Source organism: Ursus americanus, chromosome 18 (genome assembly GCF_024610735.1).
Source record: "Ursus americanus isolate L20-20 chromosome 18, mUrsAme1.1.p, whole genome shotgun sequence".
NCBI classification, from domain to species: domain Eukaryota; kingdom Metazoa; phylum Chordata; class Mammalia; order Carnivora; family Ursidae; genus Ursus; species Ursus americanus.
The window spans coordinates 4,305,839-4,324,938 of NC_142144.1; the positions used below are offsets into that span (position 1 = coordinate 4,305,839).

The 19,100-nt window shown below is 41.9% G+C and overlaps 1 protein-coding gene across 7 annotated transcripts in view; it reads left to right on the plus strand.

Moving 5' to 3' along the window:
• The window catches only part of SETX (senataxin), a 79,173-nt gene that overhangs the window by 45,091 nt on the left and 14,982 nt on the right, over positions 1–19,100 (plus strand). For all 7 annotated transcript variants that reach the window (XM_087869234.1, XM_087869235.1, XM_045770941.2 and 4 more), the window contains 10 exons: positions 1,365–1,464; positions 5,295–5,468; positions 7,497–7,729; positions 8,727–8,894; positions 9,445–9,601; positions 13,091–13,192; positions 13,396–13,511; positions 15,300–15,371; positions 17,237–17,386; positions 18,451–18,558. In XM_087869234.1, coding sequence (XP_087725360.1) covers positions 1,365–1,464; positions 5,295–5,468; positions 7,497–7,729; positions 8,727–8,894; positions 9,445–9,601; positions 13,091–13,192; positions 13,396–13,511; positions 15,300–15,371; positions 17,237–17,386; positions 18,451–18,558 — 1,380 coding nt within the window. The remainder of the gene's footprint in view (positions 1–1,364; positions 1,465–5,294; positions 5,469–7,496; positions 7,730–8,726; positions 8,895–9,444; positions 9,602–13,090; positions 13,193–13,395; positions 13,512–15,299; positions 15,372–17,236; positions 17,387–18,450; positions 18,559–19,100) is intronic.

Sequence of the window (19,100 nt, forward strand, 5' to 3'; positions counted from 1 at the left end):
GCTATGAGCCTGCTTCTTCCTCTCCCACTCCCCCTGCTTGTGTTCCCTCTCTCACTGGCTGTCTCTATCTCTGTTAAATAAATAAAATCTTAAAAAAAAAAAAAGTTCTTTTTGATTCTTAGAATTTACATTATCATCTATCCTTTTTTTTTTTAATAGAGTGAGGGGGAGAGAGAATCTTAAGCAAGCTCCACGGCCAGTGCAGAGCCCAAGGCAGGACTTGATCTTAAACCTGAGAGATCATGACCTGAGCTGAAATCAAGAATTGGACGCTTAACTGACTGAGCCACCCAGGCACCCCAATTATCATCTCTTGCATGCTCTACTTTTTCCATTAAACTCTTAGCATATTAATTATAGTTTGTTTTTTTAATTTCCTGGTCTGGTAATTCCAACATTCCTGCCGTATCTGCCTCCGATTCTGATGCTTATTCAGTCTCTTCAGACTGTTTTTGGCCTTTGAGTATGCCTTATAGTTTTTGTTGTAAGGTGGACATGATGTAGATGAAAGGGACAAGCAGCAGTAAATAGGCCTTTGGTAATCTGGTGGTAAATTGTGGAGGAGGGCGATCGTTCTATAATCCCGTGATAGCCTCTCAGTCTTTTGTGAGGTTTGGCCCCTGGACTGGGAACTGTACATGTGCTTCTCAGTCCCCTCCACCCCCTTAGGTGGGACAGGATGGCTGGAATGGGCTGCAGTTGGTTATTTCTCTTCCCTCAAATAGTTCGACTCTGGTAATAAAAGAGTTTCTCCAAGATCAAGCCTTGTTAAGATCAGAATGTTTGGTATATTTCAGAATGGTTTCTTTTCTCCTCCTCGTGCTGGAAGCATGAATGGATTTTCTCTAGTACTCGCTGCGAGGGCCTTGGAGATTTCTGTTTGAGGACACCTTTTCGTCATTTGAATTTTCTGGGACATAGGTTTTGTAAGCTGAATTTGTAACCTCTCACAAGGAAAGTTTAAAGGGTTCCTTGGAGCCAGAACTCAACAAAGTGTAGGGGTCTCCCTTATGACTGCGTCCCCCTGGAGTTGTCACTCAGAGCTGTCCACACTGAGCCTCAAGCAGCTCCTCACTTCCGGTTCAGGGTTTGCTCTCCTGGCACTGAGCTCGGTGCTCCTGTCCCTTGTGACGATGGGAAGGGTTGTTGACTTTTCAGCTTGCTTGCAACTCCTGAGGATGAAGTGGTGACTTCTCAGTTCCTTATATGCCAAGCTGGAAACCAGAAGTCACAACTTTTCATGTTCTGCCACTTGGAATTTTAGGTTCCGGACTTTACTTGTTGCTTGTTTTGGGAAATTTTGTTGTTTGGAATTGGCTTTCCGGAATGTTTGTTTTCTTAATATGCTTTTTTGCTGTGTCTAGGTGGCACAGGAGTGGATCAGCTCTCCAAACAAAGAGAAATTCTATCAGTTGCATTTACGAAAATTTCCTGCTGATTATAAAAAATACTGGGAGTTTGTGGGTAAGTTCTTTCTTCTGTGATTTGGAATGTATAATAATTGGAGATTTCTTTTTGAGGAAACCTGACAAGGTTTCCTCTGTTTGAGGAAATGACAAGGTCATTTGAATTTTCTGGGACATAGGTTTGCCAAGCTGAATTGTAGCCTCTTACAAGGAATGTTTAAAGTCTTTTTTTTTTAATTTATTTTTATTATAATTTTTATTTTGTTACGTTAGTCACCATACAGTACATCCCCAGTTTTTGATGCAATGTTCCATGATTCATTACTTGCGTATAACACCCAGTGCTCCATGCAATACGTGCCCTCCTGTATTAAGAATGTTTAAAGTCTTAATTAATGAGAATAATTACTGGGACAATTATGAATATAAAGTTCATGGTTTTAGCCATTGTGTAATTAGAATACCACAGGCCAAAGTGGAAGCTGGACATGGAAGAGAGGGTGAGTGAAGGGATCTTGACAAGATTGTTTGGGGGAGGGTGTCCCAAAATAATAGTGTTCATAGATTCTGAGTAAATCTTACTGCTGTGTATCTTCTCATTTCATCATTGGTCTGAAACACATACACACTTATGCATTAGTTATAAATTGACCAAGCATTGAGAATTCTTTAAAAAGTATAAATCCTCTTTTGCCTCCCCCACTCACCCCCAGTCCATCCTACTCCTTAAATTCAATTAAGATAAAAAGCGTGTATGTATATTTTGGGGGAAAGGTACTATATGCTCATTGTAGGACATTGAAATAATATTAGCCAGCAGAAAAATAAATACCACCAATTCCAATCATTCCAAGATAGTCCTATGAAAATAATATATCTTACTGCGAGACTGTCAACTCACCTGTGTGAATTGTGTATATGTGACTGTAGTAGGGTCATTTTACCTATTTTAATGACATCTTTCATTCAGCAAATATTTATGTGACTTTATAGTGCCTAACAGGATGCGATTCTCGATTCTAGGTATAGCTATGAAGAAAACGTAAGATTTCTGCCTTCATGAAACTTACATTTTACTTACTTTTACTTAATATATTGTAAATGTCTTTTCAGAGTTATTAAATAACAATATATTTGATATTTGTAGTTATTTCCATTGTGAGTGGATTCCACAGATCCACTTAACCAGCTGTCTAGACATGTACATTGTTTAATAGTTTTTCACTGTTAGGGAACACTGTGTGTGTAGAGTAGGACGCCCAGCCTGCTCCTGGGGTCATCCACACTTCACCCCATGTGCGTCTCCCCTTGCTGAGTAGGTTGGGCATCCTACTCTTGATGTCGGCTCAGGTTGTGACGTCAGGGTCGTGGGGTCAAGCCCTATGTTGGGCTCCCCGCTCAGCAGGTAGTCACCCACATGTGCACGTGCTTTCTCTCTCTCAAATAAGTAAAATCTTAAAAAGACATGTTTTGCTCTGTTAATATCAGACTAAATAGACTATAAGGCAAAAAACCTTACATACAAAGGGAATTTTTCACAATAAGTTTAGTTCAGCAGGAGGGATGACAATCTCAATGTATACGTACCTAATAAAATATATAAAGAAAAAGCTAAGGGGCGCCTGGGTGGCTCAGTCAGTTAAGCGTCTGCCTTTGGCTCAGGTCATGGGATTGAGCCCTGAGTCAGGCTCCCCTGCTTCTCCCACGCCCTCTACTGTTTCCCCTGCCTGTGCTCACGCGCTCGCTCGCTCTCTCTCTCTGTCAAATAAATAAAATCTTAAAAAAACAACCTGATAACTAGAGTATACTTTTTACACATATACGAGACTTTGAACTATTAAATTACCAAAGGTGAATTTTAAAAAGCATCCCATAAAATGAAACACAATAGAAGTAAATGAACCTGGGGCGCCTGGGTGGCACAGCGGTTAAGCGTCTGCCTTCGGCTCAGGGCGTGATTCTGGCGTTGTGGGATCGAGCCCCACATCAGGCTCCTCCACTGTGAGCCTGCTTCTTCCTCTCCCACTCCCCCTGCTCGTGTTCCCTCTTGCTGGCTGTCTCTATCCTGTCAAATAAATAAAAAAAAAAATCTTAAAAAAAAAAAAAAGTAAATGAACCTAATTATATATTACATGTATTACCTTTTGTTTTGGTTGAATATTTTTACTTTTTTTTCCTCATTTTAAAATTTCTTTTACCTTCTTGTTTGGAAATTATACCTCAATTTATACATCTTTTACTATTTTAGAACAGTTAGGTCAAAACTTAAAACATGCACCCTTGATTTATCAAAATCTATAGTTTTCGTAGCTCTTTGAAGTGTGTCCATAGATAAGGCAAAACCTTTTAAACTGTGTGAGACACAATCTGTAGCCCCCAGGACAGTCCTTTGTTGTTGATTGATTCTACCAGTTTGTGTGTTTCTTCTCTCCTTGTGCTTTATCCTTGGTGCATGTTGGTTATTATCTTTGGAAAGTTATTTATAAAAATAATTTGAGGCCTATCACGGTATTGTCTTCCCCCAGAGAGGATTTTCCTTTGCTTCTGCCAGGCTTCTGGGGGCACCTGCGATGTGGGTAATCTGGTTTAAGGGATTGGGCTTTTCTGAAGCACCCAGGTGTTTGGAAGCTGGGCTGTAGCCCACGTCAAGGTGGGTTTGCTTCTCCTTCATCCTTGGGTGTAGTCCTTAGTCCTCCTCCATAGTCCCAACCCGAAGCATACAGGGCTACCAGCGTCCCCACTCTGTACAGGCCCTGGGCTCCAGTTTTTGTCTTTTTAGTCTAACAAGGCCATCCCAGGTACGGCCTGGACTCTTGGCTGCCACTCCAAGAATGGTTCAGATGTTTCTAGGGCAAATACTGGGTTGACTCCCGTGGATTTCCACATTCTTCTGGGTCTCAACACAGTAATTCTTCACTGTTGTAAGCGTTCTCTGATGCTTTCGCATAGATTTCTTACCTGCCACATTTTATTTTTTGTTCTAAAAAGATTTTATTTATTTATTTTGAGAGAGAGAGAGCGTGTGCATGCATGCCTACAAGCATTGGGAGGGGCAGAGGGAGAGGGGGAAGCAGACTCCCCACTGAGCAGGGGCCCGATGTGGGGCTTGATCCCAGGACCCTGAGATCATGACCTGAGTGGAAGTCAGAAGCTTAACCGACTGAGCCACCCAAGCGTCCCTTACCTGCTGCATTGTAAAGTCTTGTTTGGATTTAGTGGTTCTTTCTCCTTAATCCCGGTGCCTTGTATTTTCGTTCACTGTGTTACTGGACGTGGTGGTTGGTGCTCAGCTTTTTTGTGGTAGTGCTTGCTCTGTTTTCCCAGCCCCAGCCCCAGTAGTTTACAACTAGCCTTTCCCCCTTGTTGGGAATGCCACCAGTAGGCTCAAAATTCTTACATGTTCTTGGATTTGTTTTGGGTTTTTTTTTCCTGGGATTTTAAAAGTGAGGAACAAAAGAGAAAATTTCTTGGTTAAAAACTATTTTAAGGAAAGGAAATTTACTAGGTACTTTTTTTTATTTTTTTATTTTAATTTTTTTTTATTATATTATGTTAGTCACCATACAGCGCATCCCTGGTTTCCGATGTAAAGCTCGATGCTTCATTAGTTGCGCATAACACCCAGTGCACCGTGCAACACGTGCCCTCCTACTAGGTACTTTTGAGTATTACGATTTTATTTTGGCTTTTTAGCCATTGTTAAGAAACATTTTATACTACTATATAATTTGTTTTTGAGAGTGTCGACTGGTGGGCTTAGAATATTATTTTGAAGTATATTACAAAGTCCAGTGCTGTATACTTGCTTGAACTTAGTATAAGGGTTTAAGATCCTTTAAGTTAATCTTATTTAAAGTAAATCAGTGCCACCTTCTTATTGTTTCATAGTTCATCTTGAGGAATGTGAACTAGCTAAACAGTTTCATCCAAAGGAAAATGATTTGGTGTTTTTGGTTCCTGAAAGACAAAATGGAGAGAAGAAAGATACCGAGAGAAATCGCATGCAAGACCTCCGTGAATACCATTGCGGTTATGTTCATAAGTTTCGCCGCACTTCAGTCAGTAAGTAGATGATGAGACTGTAAAGAGAAAACTGTCAGGGAGAAGCTCATCTTTTAATTTCACTCTGAGTTGTGCTTTATTGGCCACATACTTGTTGTACATATTCGAGACGTGTATTTGCCAGGTTGATTACTTGCCATCCAGAGTCCTTTTTTAGATTTTCTAGATTTCATCTGGGAAAGGCCCAATACTTATTGCTCTAGACTTATGATTTAAAAGCTTTCTTTTGTAATGTCCTCTCTTTCTGATACATTCCTTCATCTGTCCTTGTGTTTGTTATTAAATAATTTGCAAACCATCTGTTTTTTTCATATCTTAAATCACAACCTTGGTGTTGTGGCTAAGAATCAATGAGAAGACCAAACATATAAGTCATTGTAAGGCAACTTGAAGGTTTTGCTGTTTCCATTGCTCCCACCCCTTGTGTCGTAGGGACCCTTCTGGGAGTAGCATCGCAGAAGTAATGTCAGCTTGGATGTAACAAGTACCTGCCGTGTGCCAGGCCACGTGCCTTGTCCTTCCTGTGCTCATGTATCGTCTTCCTCAAAGCCTTGCAAAGCAGTGAGATTTATGTATTCCCTGCTCATCAGGAAATTAAGGCTCAGGGATGTGCAGTAACTCCTCCGAGGTCATTCTCAGTATTGAGTGGTGGGCCCAGAATTGAAACCTACATTCATCTGACTGCAGGATTGCCCACATTCTTCATGGTATGCCAAGCGGCCTTTTTTAACATTGCTGCGTTCTTAGTCTCAGTTATGTGACGGGAGCATGAGTTCATTATTCCTTCACCTTTTTGCAGCGAGTGTTAAAAACAAAGCTCCTTAGAGTTCAGCGTCATGCTGCACTGTGACATATTTCGACCATAAGTGTGGTCCAGCCCAGTTCTTCCTGTAGAGTGCGTTTAGGGGAGTAGCAGCAGGGGTACATAGCTTAATCTGTGGTTTTGACTCTTGCGAAGGATGACATGTGCCAAATTTATATTTCTAAGGTATTCTCCTTCCAGCTCCTCGAGCAGCCAACTATCTGACCTCTCCATTTGCAAATCTGTTAGAAAGACCAAAGGACGTGCTTGATTTTCTGCCTGACATCTGCTGTTCCTTCTGTTTTTCCCATCTCAGCAAGTGGGGCCTGCATTTTTTTAGTTGCTCAGGCCCAAAACCCCAGTCATCCTTGATCCTTTCTTTGTTTCACAACCTACAGGTAATTCATCAGCAAATCCTGTTGACTCTTTTCTTTCCAAAGTATCCAGAATCCAAGCCCCACGTCTGCTACTACATCCTGGTCCACACAGCCATCAACTGCAGTGGCCTCCTGGTGGCCTGTTTGCCTCTATGCTTTTCCCCTTGTGGTTTATTCTTCATTCATACTCATGCAGGAGGAGTGAGTCTTTTAATGTGTAAGTTCAAGCATGTCACTTCCCAGTACAAAGCTGCCCTGTGGCTTTCTACCAGACTTGGAATAAGATTCAAAGACAGTATCGTCGTCTGCAGAGCCCTATAAAATGGAACCCCGTTTTCTTCTCTGATTTGCGCAGCACGCGTCTCCATACTTTTCCTTCCAGCCATACTAGGCTTGTCCCTGTTCCTGAAATACTCCGGTCACATCTCTGCTTCATGGTCTTTGCGGTTGTTGATTCTTTGCCAGTAACACCCTCTCCCCAGGTAAGGGCATGGCTTACTCCCTTATTTTAAGTTTCTGCTCCGATACCATCGTATCAGGAACACCTTCCCTGACTTCCCTGTGACGGTAACAGCTCCTTCACATCCCTGTCCCTTCTTCATCCCCTTTCTCTGCTTGCTTCATCGTGCTTATCACCACCTGACAGGTTTATTTGCTTCTCTGCTTCCCTCTTCTAGAAAAGAACTGCCTGGTTCTTAGGAAGCATTCAGTAAGCATTTGAATGAATTACTTCAACAACGTATCATACAAAAAACATAAGTTGTAAATGCATAATTCTGAATAACCTTTTTAGCTGGACAACATTATTCACTGGCAACTGAAATTGCTTTTTCTCCTTCTTGATAATAGTGCGCAATGGGAAATCTGAGTGTTCCCTTTCCATCCAGACTCAAGATAATTTGTCACTCAATTTAAATGAACTCGTGAAATGCGTCGTAATCAGTTCTCTGGTAACTACACAGAGGAAGTTGAAAGCCATGTCTTTGTTGAGTGGACGGAACCAACTGGCAAGAGCTGTTCTGAATCCAAACCCCATGGACTTCTGTACAAAAGATTTACTAACTACAACGTCTGAGAGAATTGTGAGTCATGGTTAAACGAGAACAACAAGTCTGAAAATTTCATGTCAGAATGTGACAGCATCGTGTTGTGTTTGTTTATTCATTACACTTTCCTCTATGTCCGGGAAAAGCCATATCCCTGTGCGCACACGGTGACGGCGTGCGGCGCTTCATTTTCTTTAACATGGCCAAGTCTGTGTTATGTTACTCAGCTTACCTCGGGAAAAAGGCTCAGTGCAATCAAGAATTGAAAATATGCTTAAAGAGGAGCATTAAAATGTTAGATGAGTATCCTACTTAAATGCTTGTTAGGTGATAAAATTCAGAGGTAGGACTAGGTTAATAGAGTTAATTGTGCATTTGAGAGATCGATGGAGAATTGATGGGTAAAGTTGCCATTTTGCATGAGCACGTATGTTCTACTGTAAGAGCTGTGTATATTCGTTCTGGGAGATAATACCGAGGAAGGCGAGAGAAAAGTGATAGTGTTTGGCCTGCTGCTATGTGCGAGGAATTTCCGTGCAGTATCTTATTCACTTCTCGTGCTCTCAGGAGTCCCAGATTTAATGGATGAAAAGGCATAGGCCCAGAGATGTTAGGAGTTCGGAGACCTAGCTTGTGAGTGAAGCTGAGGTTTAAACTTAGATCTGATCCAAAATCTTGGAATGTTAGGAAAGAAAATCTTGGAATTTTTTTTTTTTTTTACTCTCTAAGGAAAGAATAAATAGAAGAAAAGTATAGACCAATTTATTGTGATCCATTTTATAAGAATCACAAATAAAAATGCATTTGTAGTAGTTGTAGATGGGCTGAAGCCTACAGACACTCATAAATAACTTTCTTTATAGTAGTGAGATGGGTTCTTTAGATTAAAGGTCATTTTGGGGTCTTGCCTGATCATCACCAAAGTTTCTGTCTGATAAAGGTTAGAAGAAATTCAAACAGGAGGTTTTCTCTTCTTCCTCTCCGGTGCTACTCCAGGAAGAGCAACTCATTCTCACTAATGTCTTTTGCATAGATCGCCTACTTAAGAGATTTCAATGAAGACCAAAAGAAAGCGATAGAAACTGCATATGCCATGGTCAAACACTCCCCGTCAGTTGCCAAGATCTGTCTGATTCATGGACCACCTGGAACAGGAAAATCAAAAACTATCGTTGGGCTTCTGTACCGCCTGCTGACAGAGGTAGAGTGTGTGAGGGCTTCAGTGCTGTTAGCCGAGCGCGTCGTTTCACGCGAATTAACTGACAGACGTGTAAATAACTACTACAGGTCTTTCTCCCCGCACTTTTGTGTATCTTTGATACTGTGTGGAACTGTATCTGAAAAAGAGGTGGCAGAAGGAGACAAGGGTGTAAGTAGTAAAAAGAGCAGAAAACGCTGTCCTGTGTGACACTAATCCGAAGGGCTAGAATGGTGGTCTTCTGACTTTAATACGGGGCACGTCTAATGCCAAGAAACTGTCTGGAATATATTCCTGGGCTACGTTTTGGTTGGATTGAGTATGGAGTAAAACAAGTGGATAGTGAGGTGAGGCTCAGAGAAGCCATGATAAAATGTTCTGTTAGAGTCGTTTTAACGTCCATGTAAGATGTAGGTGCTGTTACTTATTTTTAAGTATTTATAAGGGGAACTTTCGAATATACATGGAAGTAGAGAAAAACTGGAAACTCTAATAGAGCTCATCCGTATTTTTTGTTTGTCTGTTTGTTTGGCGTGTGTGTGTCAAATTGTAGAACCAGAGGAAGGGGCATTCAGATGAGAACTCCAATGCCAAAATCAAACAAAACCGTGTCCTTGTGTGTGCACCTTCCAACGCGGCTGTTGATGAACTTATGAAAAAAATCATCCTCGAATTTAAAGAAAAATGTAAAGACAAGAAGAATCCTTTGGGTATGATACTTCTATGGGTTTTAATTTGTTTTCAGTTTTGTTCTCAGTGTTTAGTGTGGGCAGCTTTGAATGTCAGCGAGCAAGCCAGTTCTGGTAATAACTTCAAGGCTTGGGGCTGTGGCCCATATGTGCTCATTAAGTCATTTAGCAGATTTTACTGAGCATTTACTCTGTGCCCAGGCCCTTTTGCTAAGTACTGAGGTTTCAGCAGTGAAACTTCCCAAGAGACGGTAATGAGGAAGCGCATCAGTGGGCAGTTAGTCTAAAGCTGGACGTTCTGTGAGAGCAGTAAGATGTGGCTACTCTCAGACACCTGGAGCGGCCCTGGGTTCAGTCGTGGGAGGCTTAGGGAAGGCTCCTGGGGGAGATGATGTCTAAGAGGAAACCTAGAGAGTAGTTAGGAGTTAGCCGTGGGAAGGGGTTGGCGGGCTGTGGGGAACTCCAGCAGAAGTTACCATCAGTAAGAAGGAGCAGAAGTGAGAGAACGTCTGTGCAGTATAGCCGGGATATAATAAGCCCCGCGAAGGTGAGGGTTTGGGCGTTCGTTTGCTGCGCTCTCCCCCGTGAGATTCAGGCAGCGAGGGGACACGGGGACTGTGTTCGTTCCTTGGGGAGCGTGTGAGTTCTGTATTGGGTTTTGATGTCAGGTGTAGCCCATATGATAGGTCAACAGTTTATAAAGACACTGGTCTACTGGGGGTAGACCTTGAAGTGCAGCTGTTGGGTTGAAGGATTCGTGCATCTTCGGTTTTCTAGATCGTGCCAGATTCTCCTCAGAAGTGGGTGTAGCAGGTTACAGCCCAGGAGCAGCTCCCGTGTATACGCGGTGCTGTGGTTCTAACGTGCCTTTCGCTGGCTGGCTGAGGGAAAGGGAGCGCTGTCAGCAAGTGCCGACTGCGCGGCCGGGCCGGGATCAGGACAGGGCTGGCCAGGCATCCGGCTTGGATCTTCAGTTTTGTTGGAGAAAAAAATGATACCTTCTGGCCGTAGGAAAGAACTTTGGTCTTTTATACCGCATTCATTGTCACTTCTTTCCACTACTTACGGCCGCCCTGGACGTCCTTAGAGAAATGCCTGGGACATCTCGCCGCTAAGTATGCTGTTGATTTCTGGGTTTTAGTATTTACCCTCCTCAGGATAAAGAAGTTCCCTTGTCATTAGTTTTATCATGAGGGGCGGTTGAATTTTATTGCATGCATTTTTCTTGTTGCATCCGTTGAAACGATAATGAAACTTTTTTCTTTAATCTGTTAGTGGAGTAAATTACAATGTTTTTCTAACATTAAAGTATCTTTGATTCCTGGAATAAGGTCAACTTGGTCATGTATTATTATTTTTTAACACGTTGCTAGATTGCTAATGTTTAATTTAGGCTTTTAATATTAGTACTCATGAATGAGGTCAGCCTGTGATTTTTCTTTGTCATATCTCTAGTTTTCATAACACTGACTTTAAAAATGGAATTGGGGAGAATTTTTTGTTTATTCTTTAGAATGTTTTATATACAACAGATTATCTATTCCTTAAAGATTAATTTGTTTTTAGTGTTGTTTTGTTTGTTGTCTTTTGTTTATTGACAAATGGGTAAGTTTTAATCTACTGTCCGAATGTCTTAACTGTTATAGGTCTTTTCAGGTTTCTATATTTTAGTGAGTTTGGCTAATTTATATTTTTCAAGAAAAATCAACACTTCTCTTAGGTTTTTAAATATATTGGTGTAAAGTTTCTCGTTGTCTCATTTTAAGACTCTCAAGTGTATATTGATTGGGTCACCTTTGTCATTCTCAGTATTATATAATTTAGTCCCTACATCCACATGTGGCATGGGCCTGTGGTTGGAAAGTCCTGGAAGAGAATTTAGTTTTTCCCAGCTAAGCCCAGGTGCAGTTAGATGCATTTCCTTTTCATCTTCTCACCTCTTCCAGGCCCTTTTCCTTTCCAGTGGGCTTTAAAATCCAAGCCTCCATTATAAAGTTCCTATGTCTTCACTGGAATGCTAGTTTTGCCAATGTAGACATTTCTCAAACTCTGTAGAACTAAAGATTTTGAAATATCTGCATTTTATTGAATATACAGTTAAAAAAAAAATTCTGAGCACCTAGACGGTGCCAGCCCTGACTCATCCTGCTCCCCCCCCCCCCCCCCCGGGGAAGCCTCAGCAGCTTGTGGGCTTTCAGCTCTGGTTTTGAGCTTTCTCTTTGTTTTTGGCCCCTAGGAATTTCTCTTCCATTTCTGTGAGCTCATCCTACAGTTTAAAGGAGGGAGTCTGTTTTAATTTATGGAGCATTTCTAGGTATTTGTAGGGGGTGAGTTTCTAGGTAATTTCGTCCACCTTTCTCGTGGAAACAAAAGTAAAGTTAGCAGTTTTGAAACCTTCAAGTAAACGTTGGCCAGAGAAGATGGCTTCAAATTTAGAAGAATGAGCTGAATTAGGAACAAAAATATGTTGTAGATGACCGCTTAGTAAGTCATTCATTCATTCAACAAACATTGATTGTACTTCCGTGCCAGTGACCACAACAGAACCCTATTCAGTGGAAGGAAATTGACAATAAACAAATAAGTATGTGTTGTGTCAGATTGGGACAAGTGCTGATTGGTGCAATTTAGCCCAATGATTGGGTGAGAGATTTTTAGATTAATATATAAAATATGGTGACCTAAAATAAAGGTATGGTTAATAGCCACTTAAATGACATTTACACTGTTTGCAGTGATCTGCTCCACAATTTCCAGCACCTCATGTCCCCGAGATTCTGGAGTAGGGGTGCGTGATGTGGGGTAGAGTTCCAAAACTTTGTGGTGAATATTCCACAGAAAAGGATTTGATAGTAAAATATGATTCTGTCTTGGAAATTCAAATATGTATTAATATATGAAAGTCTTTACATATCTGATACATCCTGTGGTTAAGAAGTCTATCTTACTTTAACTCCCCTTTCCCAAATGTATTTTACTACAGAATGTTGTAAAGAACATAGTTTGAGAAATGTTGGTATAATTAGATCTCAACTTTGTAATGTCCTGTTTATGCAACCTCTGTAGCTTTTATTAGGTAGAAATGGTAAGTACTCACCCTGTAGGCTGGTCATGAAGAATATCTAATGTGGATGAAGCTCTAGTGTAGTTTCAGGTGTGTAGCTGATTGATAGTTAATGTTGGCTCCCTTCCCTGATTGTTAACATGCTCGCTTAGAAATAGATACTATGGGGGCGCCTGGGTGGCTCAGTCGTTAAGCGTCTGCCTTCGGCCCAGAGGGTGATCCCAGGGTCCTGGGATCGAGCCCCGCATCGGGCTCCCTGCTCTGCTGGGAGCCTGGTTCTTCCTCTCCCACTCCCCCTGCTTGTGTTCGCTCGCTGGCTGTCTCTCTCTCTCTGTCAAAATAAATAAATAAAATCTTAAAAAAAAAAAAGAAAAAAGAAATAGATATTATGTACAGAGATTGGCAGTGTCCTTATTGATCTCTAAGTATGATTTTTTTATCAACAGGAAACTGTGGAGATATAAATTTAGTACGGCTGGGTCCAGAAAAGTCTATTAATAATGAGGTCCTAAAATTCAGTTTGGACAGCCAAGTTAACCACAGAATGAGTAAGTACTAATTAAAGCACAAACACACTAACATTACTTCGGTTCCCTTGTATGTGACAGGTAATGTGTTGGGCATTAAAAGTAATTTGGAGACACTCGAAATAGCCTTGCTTTGAGAATTAGTTTTTCTTCTCATTGTGTATGCATATATGTATATTCATGAGAATTATATCATTTTTTATTTTTATTTATTTTTTTTTAAGAAAAAGACTTACCTTCTCATGTTCAGGAGATGCACAGAAGAAAGGAATTTCTGGATCATCAGCTCGATGAACTTTCCCGCCAGCGTGCTTTATGCCGAGGTGGAAGGGAAATACAGGTATCTAAACATTTCTTGATGAATATTTTTTAATAGCTGATAAGTACAGAAGCTAGTGACGAGTATTTGATACCATTGTTTTATTGTGGACTAGCATAATTTGTGTATAAAGATGTATACAAAAGTGGTATGCCTTATATTAGGGATTAAAAAACTTTCTAAAAAAGAAAGGTAGTAAATAATTTAGACTTTGCAGGCCATATGGTCTCTGTTTCAACTACTCAACTCTGCTGTGGTAGCATAAAAGTAGCGATAGATAATACATACACAAATGGATGTGGCAGTGTTCCAATAAAACTTTATTTATAAGAACAGATGGTGAGCTGAATTTGGCCCACAAACTAGTTTGCTGTTGCCTGCCTTGTATTAAAGCTGTAGTGAATTTATTAGATATCTTTCAGTCGCAAGTTAAACCCAACTTAGACCAAAAGGGAATTCACTGACTCCTATGCTTTGGCACTCTGGGAATGATTAACTTCAGTGTAGCTGGGTCCAGAGGCTCAGATGTCATTTCTCCATCCCTTGATTTTTCTGTGTGTCACACATTCCTCATCTTGGAGAAGACAAGTGCCAGCATCTCTGGGTACCACCACCCCAGCTTAGAAAACTCATGGGAGGGGCACCTGGGTGGCTCAGTCAGGTAAGTATCCAGCTCTTAATTTTGGCTCAAGTCATGATCTCAGGGTCGTGGGATCAAGCCCTGTGTCAGGCTCCATGCTCACTGGGGAGTCTGCTTCTCTCCCTCTCACTCTGCCTCCCCCCTCCCCCGCTGTCCACGCTCTTTCTCTCTCTCTCAGATAAATAAATAAATCTTAAGAAAGAGAGAAAGACGGAGAGAAAACCCATAGGGAGAGAAGGGGCTGCTTTCCCTGCTGTCCATGTGTCAATTCCGTGAAGGGAGTCTGATTAGTCCCTGGGTGTGCAAGCAGGTCTAATCCCTGTTTTTGAAGGAATGTGAGCCGTAGTTTACCAGGCCTGTGTTATATGCCCATCACTATGGCTAGAGGAATGACTGGGATGTGATTAATAACCTGTTTGAACCACCCAGAAATTAATGAAGGAATGAGCCTCAGGGGTTGGACTCCTCCGCAGACGGAAATAGCACACCTGGGACACACTAGACAGAACAGAATCTTGTACAGTGTTACAGATTTATCAGATTAATGCTTAAGTGGAGCTCAGGGTGCCAGACCATAGAGAAATTGAAATAGAGATGCTTATTACGCATAGGTCCTGGAGGAAGTACACGTCCCGCCTCCAGGAGCCACACAGGGAGGTCAAGGCAGAGTGCAGACAGAGAGGCAGGACCTGGGGCGCATGCCTTTCTTAGGGCCTGTGGGTGTGGTGCTTTGGGAGTCCTGAGCTAGGGCCAGATTGGGCAGCTCAAACCAAAAGAGCAGGGCTTGGATAAGCTGCATGGGGGTGCATCGGACACACAGGCGCTCGAGGCAGGGAGTGCTTTTGGTCACGAGGACCGCTGGGCAGTCCTGTCGGTTCTTCCGTTTGCTGGGACTCTGTGGCTGTTCTCCTGCCCGGGACCTGGTGTCCGTGGAGGGTCTCTGCAGGCCTCTCGGCCAGACAGTGTGATGTGAGGCGGCAGTACCGTGAGGTAGCGTGGCCGCAGCGCAGCCCGAGTGTCAGGACTCCTGGTGAGGAGAGAGGGAGCTGGGTGAATAGCGAGTCTCTCTTAGGCACATTATAGTGTCACCTGAAAGGCAAGGCAGTGAGCTGGAAAGCATTTTAAAATGCTCAGTTTAACTTTAATGATTGCATTCTCACCTTTTCCAGAGGCAAGAATTAGATGAAAAAATCGCAAAGGTTTCAAAAGAGAGGCAGGAACTAGCTTCTAAAATTAAAGAGGTAAGTGGTTCACCTGTAGCATTTTCCAGGTTTTTCTCTTTCTCTTTATTGTGAATTATTTCACACAACCAATGGGCTTTTCTTAATTGAATTTAAAAATTTATTATGAAAAACTTTTTTAAATGTTAAAGTAGAGAAAATGATACGATTACGTGTACATTTGGTTTTTTTGCTTTAGCCTAATTCTTACCGTCACTGAGATTTCTAAGAAAGAGGTGATTATAAAGTATCTTTTCCTTTTTTGGGTCTGGGTAAGTACCAAACTCCATTGTTAGGTGCTCTTCACACCCCCACCACTGCAAAGTCAGTTATGATAACTATCATCAGGTGAGTAGTTAGTAAAAGTAGATTTGAAGGTGTTTTCCCTATTAAAATAAAATTCGTGCCCACGCAGGGACACCAAAAAAGAGAAGAAAAAAAAATCACATGTCTGGATTCAAGTAGAATGACAGTGGCCGGGGATTTGGTGAAAGAAAGTACAAACAAATGTTTTGTAATTCTTGACTGAAAGCATTAACTTATCATATTTGTTTTTGATCATAAGAATCCTTCTGTAGTGTGTGTAACTTCTTCCCCAGTGTTCTTTGGATATAAAAATATCAGACAAGGGCGCCTGGCGGGCTCAGTCGGTGGAACATGTGACTCTTAACCTTGGGGTTGTGAGTTTGAGCCCCACATTAGGCATAGAGCTTATGTAAAAATACAGCCTTTAAAAAAAAAGTGAAAAAGATTTAGATCAAAGCTAGGATGAGCCAGATAGATATCCTCATCACCAGACTGCAGCCCTAATAAACCAGTGGGGGTCAGGGAGAGCAGGGCATAGCAACTGGTAACGTTACTCCTATTTTTAAGCTGAGATTTTTCCTCTTGAATGTATTATTAGCCTTCCCGATATAGCTAAATAAATCACAGTTGAACTTAATTCATATTTTCATTAGCTGTTTTCTCATTTAAATACAAAATTATTTGGAAAGATTTTTATTAAAATTGTGAACTGAGCCCAAAATTACTTCCCAAATTTAAGGATGAAGTCTGTGTTGAAGGATGGAGTCTGATTTTGCATGTACTGTGGGTTTCGCTGCTCTTCACCTTGTTCTGTGAGCCACTGAATTAATTGTACGTGGCAGTTTTCCTCAGTACGTGGCCGAGAGGAGAGGTGTGTGACAGTGCGATCGTGTGTGCCACAGTTGCCCACCGTCTCCCTGAAGCTTCCACGCGTGTCTGGGCGTCCACACCTGGGGTCGAACAGATGCACAGGGACGAACCCCTGTTTGATTCTCTGATGAGACCACTGGTTCACTAGCTTGAACACCGAATGGGACGTGGCCTGTCTGGCGCTGTCACGCGGTCCGTGTGGCAGAGATGGACCGAGGTGGTCTGTCTTAGCGTGCAGGTGGAGCGCTCCTCATTGTCACAGGCGCCATCGTTGGCACGAGCCTTTGTAAAAGAAAGAACAGCATGATATACTTAAAAACTAACAGAAAAAGTCTGTGCGAGCTGAGTTCTGACCCTAGTTTAACTCAGATAATTGCTTCACAACTATCTCTACGCATTCTGATACCTGCCCACGTACATCTGCTGTAAGAATTGTAATTTGCTCTGACCAAATCAAGCCTGAACACATTTTTCCTAACGTGCTTAAATCCTGTTCTGAGCTTAGACGACATACAGAGCACAGTGTTCTCTCCGGTAGTTTCGGATTATCTTGAACGTTTCTGCTGTTTTCTAGATTTGAGGTTCCCCGTCGTTCACTAAATATTTTTATCACGTAATAAATGGAGGATGTTTTACAGTAAAAATAGGCCTGCCATAATCAAGAATTTATATACAGCTAAATACTGATTGACTTTTATTTGTTGTCTTAGGTTCAAGGACGCCCACAAAAAACACAGAGCATCATCATCCTAGAGTCCCATGTCATCTGCTGCACGTTGAGCACGAGCGGCGGTTTACTGCTTGAGTCTGCTTTTCGTGGACAAGGGGGCGTCCCCTTCAGTTGTGTCATCGTCGATGAGGTCAGTAGGGGGTCGGCGGTACGAATTGGATGGTGCTGTGAGGGCCGAGGCTTCGGGGAACCGTGCTGCTGCTGAGTTAGGGAGAGCAGAGGCCTTGTGCAGCTGGTTTTTACCTGCTGTCACGTGTGCGTAGACTCTTATGTTGAAATGTGCTACTGACGGCCCCCCACCGTTAAATGGCTTTTCCAGAATTGGGGATATAGTCTTTAAGGATGCCTGATTGTCCCCAGCAGATCCTTCCTAAGGAGTATCTCGCTTCTGCTTGGAATAGCTCTTGTTCCCTTTTGAAGCAGTTTTAATATAACTTTGGACAGCTCTGAGCCACAATATTTTCAGCTAACATCCTTTATTCGTAGTTCATTCATTGAGCAAGCATTTGTTGGGTACCTACTGTTTGCCAGAATGTAGAGCCAGAAGACAAAAGTCTTGGAAAATTAGATAACAGAGGATCAATCCAAGATCCAATCTCACCAAAACGAAAGAACAGAAACCATGGAAATGATGAAATAATTGAAGAAAATGTCATTGAAGAGAAGCTTGAGTCTTGCAGATGATGAGGCCTGCGGGGAACAAGGAAGAAAGGGGGTGGCGGGGAGAAAGGGACACACAGCCGTGCAGTTCCCCTGGGCATGTGCCCAGCCGGAACAGAGAACATAGAACAGGGGCATTACACGCCTTCCAGCTTGTGGCTGGTTCCCAAGTGGTCATGGTACCCGAGTGGTGCTGACTTCACAGTGCACCTGTCGTGGTTCTTTTTAATTGATTGTTAAGAATATTTGTTTCTGTTGTTGCTGTTATCTTTTCTAACCAAAAAAAAAAAAAAAAAAACACCTTACTTTTTTTTTTTCATTTTGTTTTTCTTATTTTTTAAGTTATTTTAATCACCTGGTGCTCATCAGGATAAGTATACTCAAAAATCCTTATTTTTGATATTCAGTGCAGAAGGAGAAAGTGTGATGCTTTTCTGAATGTTAGAACTTTTATGAACTAGATGAAGTGTACGTGGATAAAGAAGCAGCAAAGATGATTAGGGACACTTTCTCATCCTGTACTTTCTTCCCAAGGCCGGGCAGTCTTGTGAGGTTGAGACTCTTACTCCACTCATCCATCGTTGTAACAAGCTCATCCTCGTCGGAGATCCTAAACAGCTCCCTCCCACGGTCATTTCTATGGTAAGTTAGTTTCATGTCCTACTGCTTTAAAGTGGAAGGGCCTTTTCTGTTCTTGTGTTTGGAGGGGGTCTTTCTTGGATCATCATCTCTTATTTGGAAGGAAAAGTAGGGAATGGCTAAGAAAAGAGAACCACCGTTAAAGAGTAAAAGTCTGTGAAAATGTCCCTTTGTTCCTGATTGTGCTTATGTGCACATGTGATCCAAGCAGTGTGCGCTCCCGAGACCAGAAGACGGCAACAACCGTGTTCTGTGTGCGGCCTGCTCTTTCTTGGGAAGAGGCAGTGCGCAGCTGTTGTAAGGGCTGTATCTGATCCATTTTAGTAACATAAACCCCAAAACAATAATAAAAGAAAAATTTTAAAAGAAGTTTCCTAACCTCCTGATTCATATTTAAATGTATGCGAATTTGAGGAAAACATTATAAAGAGTACTTTAAATGTGCTCTCAGAGTACATTTCCAGTTTTAGAATTCTGTGTCCTAGCGTACAAAAAAAAAAAAAAAAAGCCTGTGCCTCTCCTATCCTCTGTCAGGATGAGTGTCA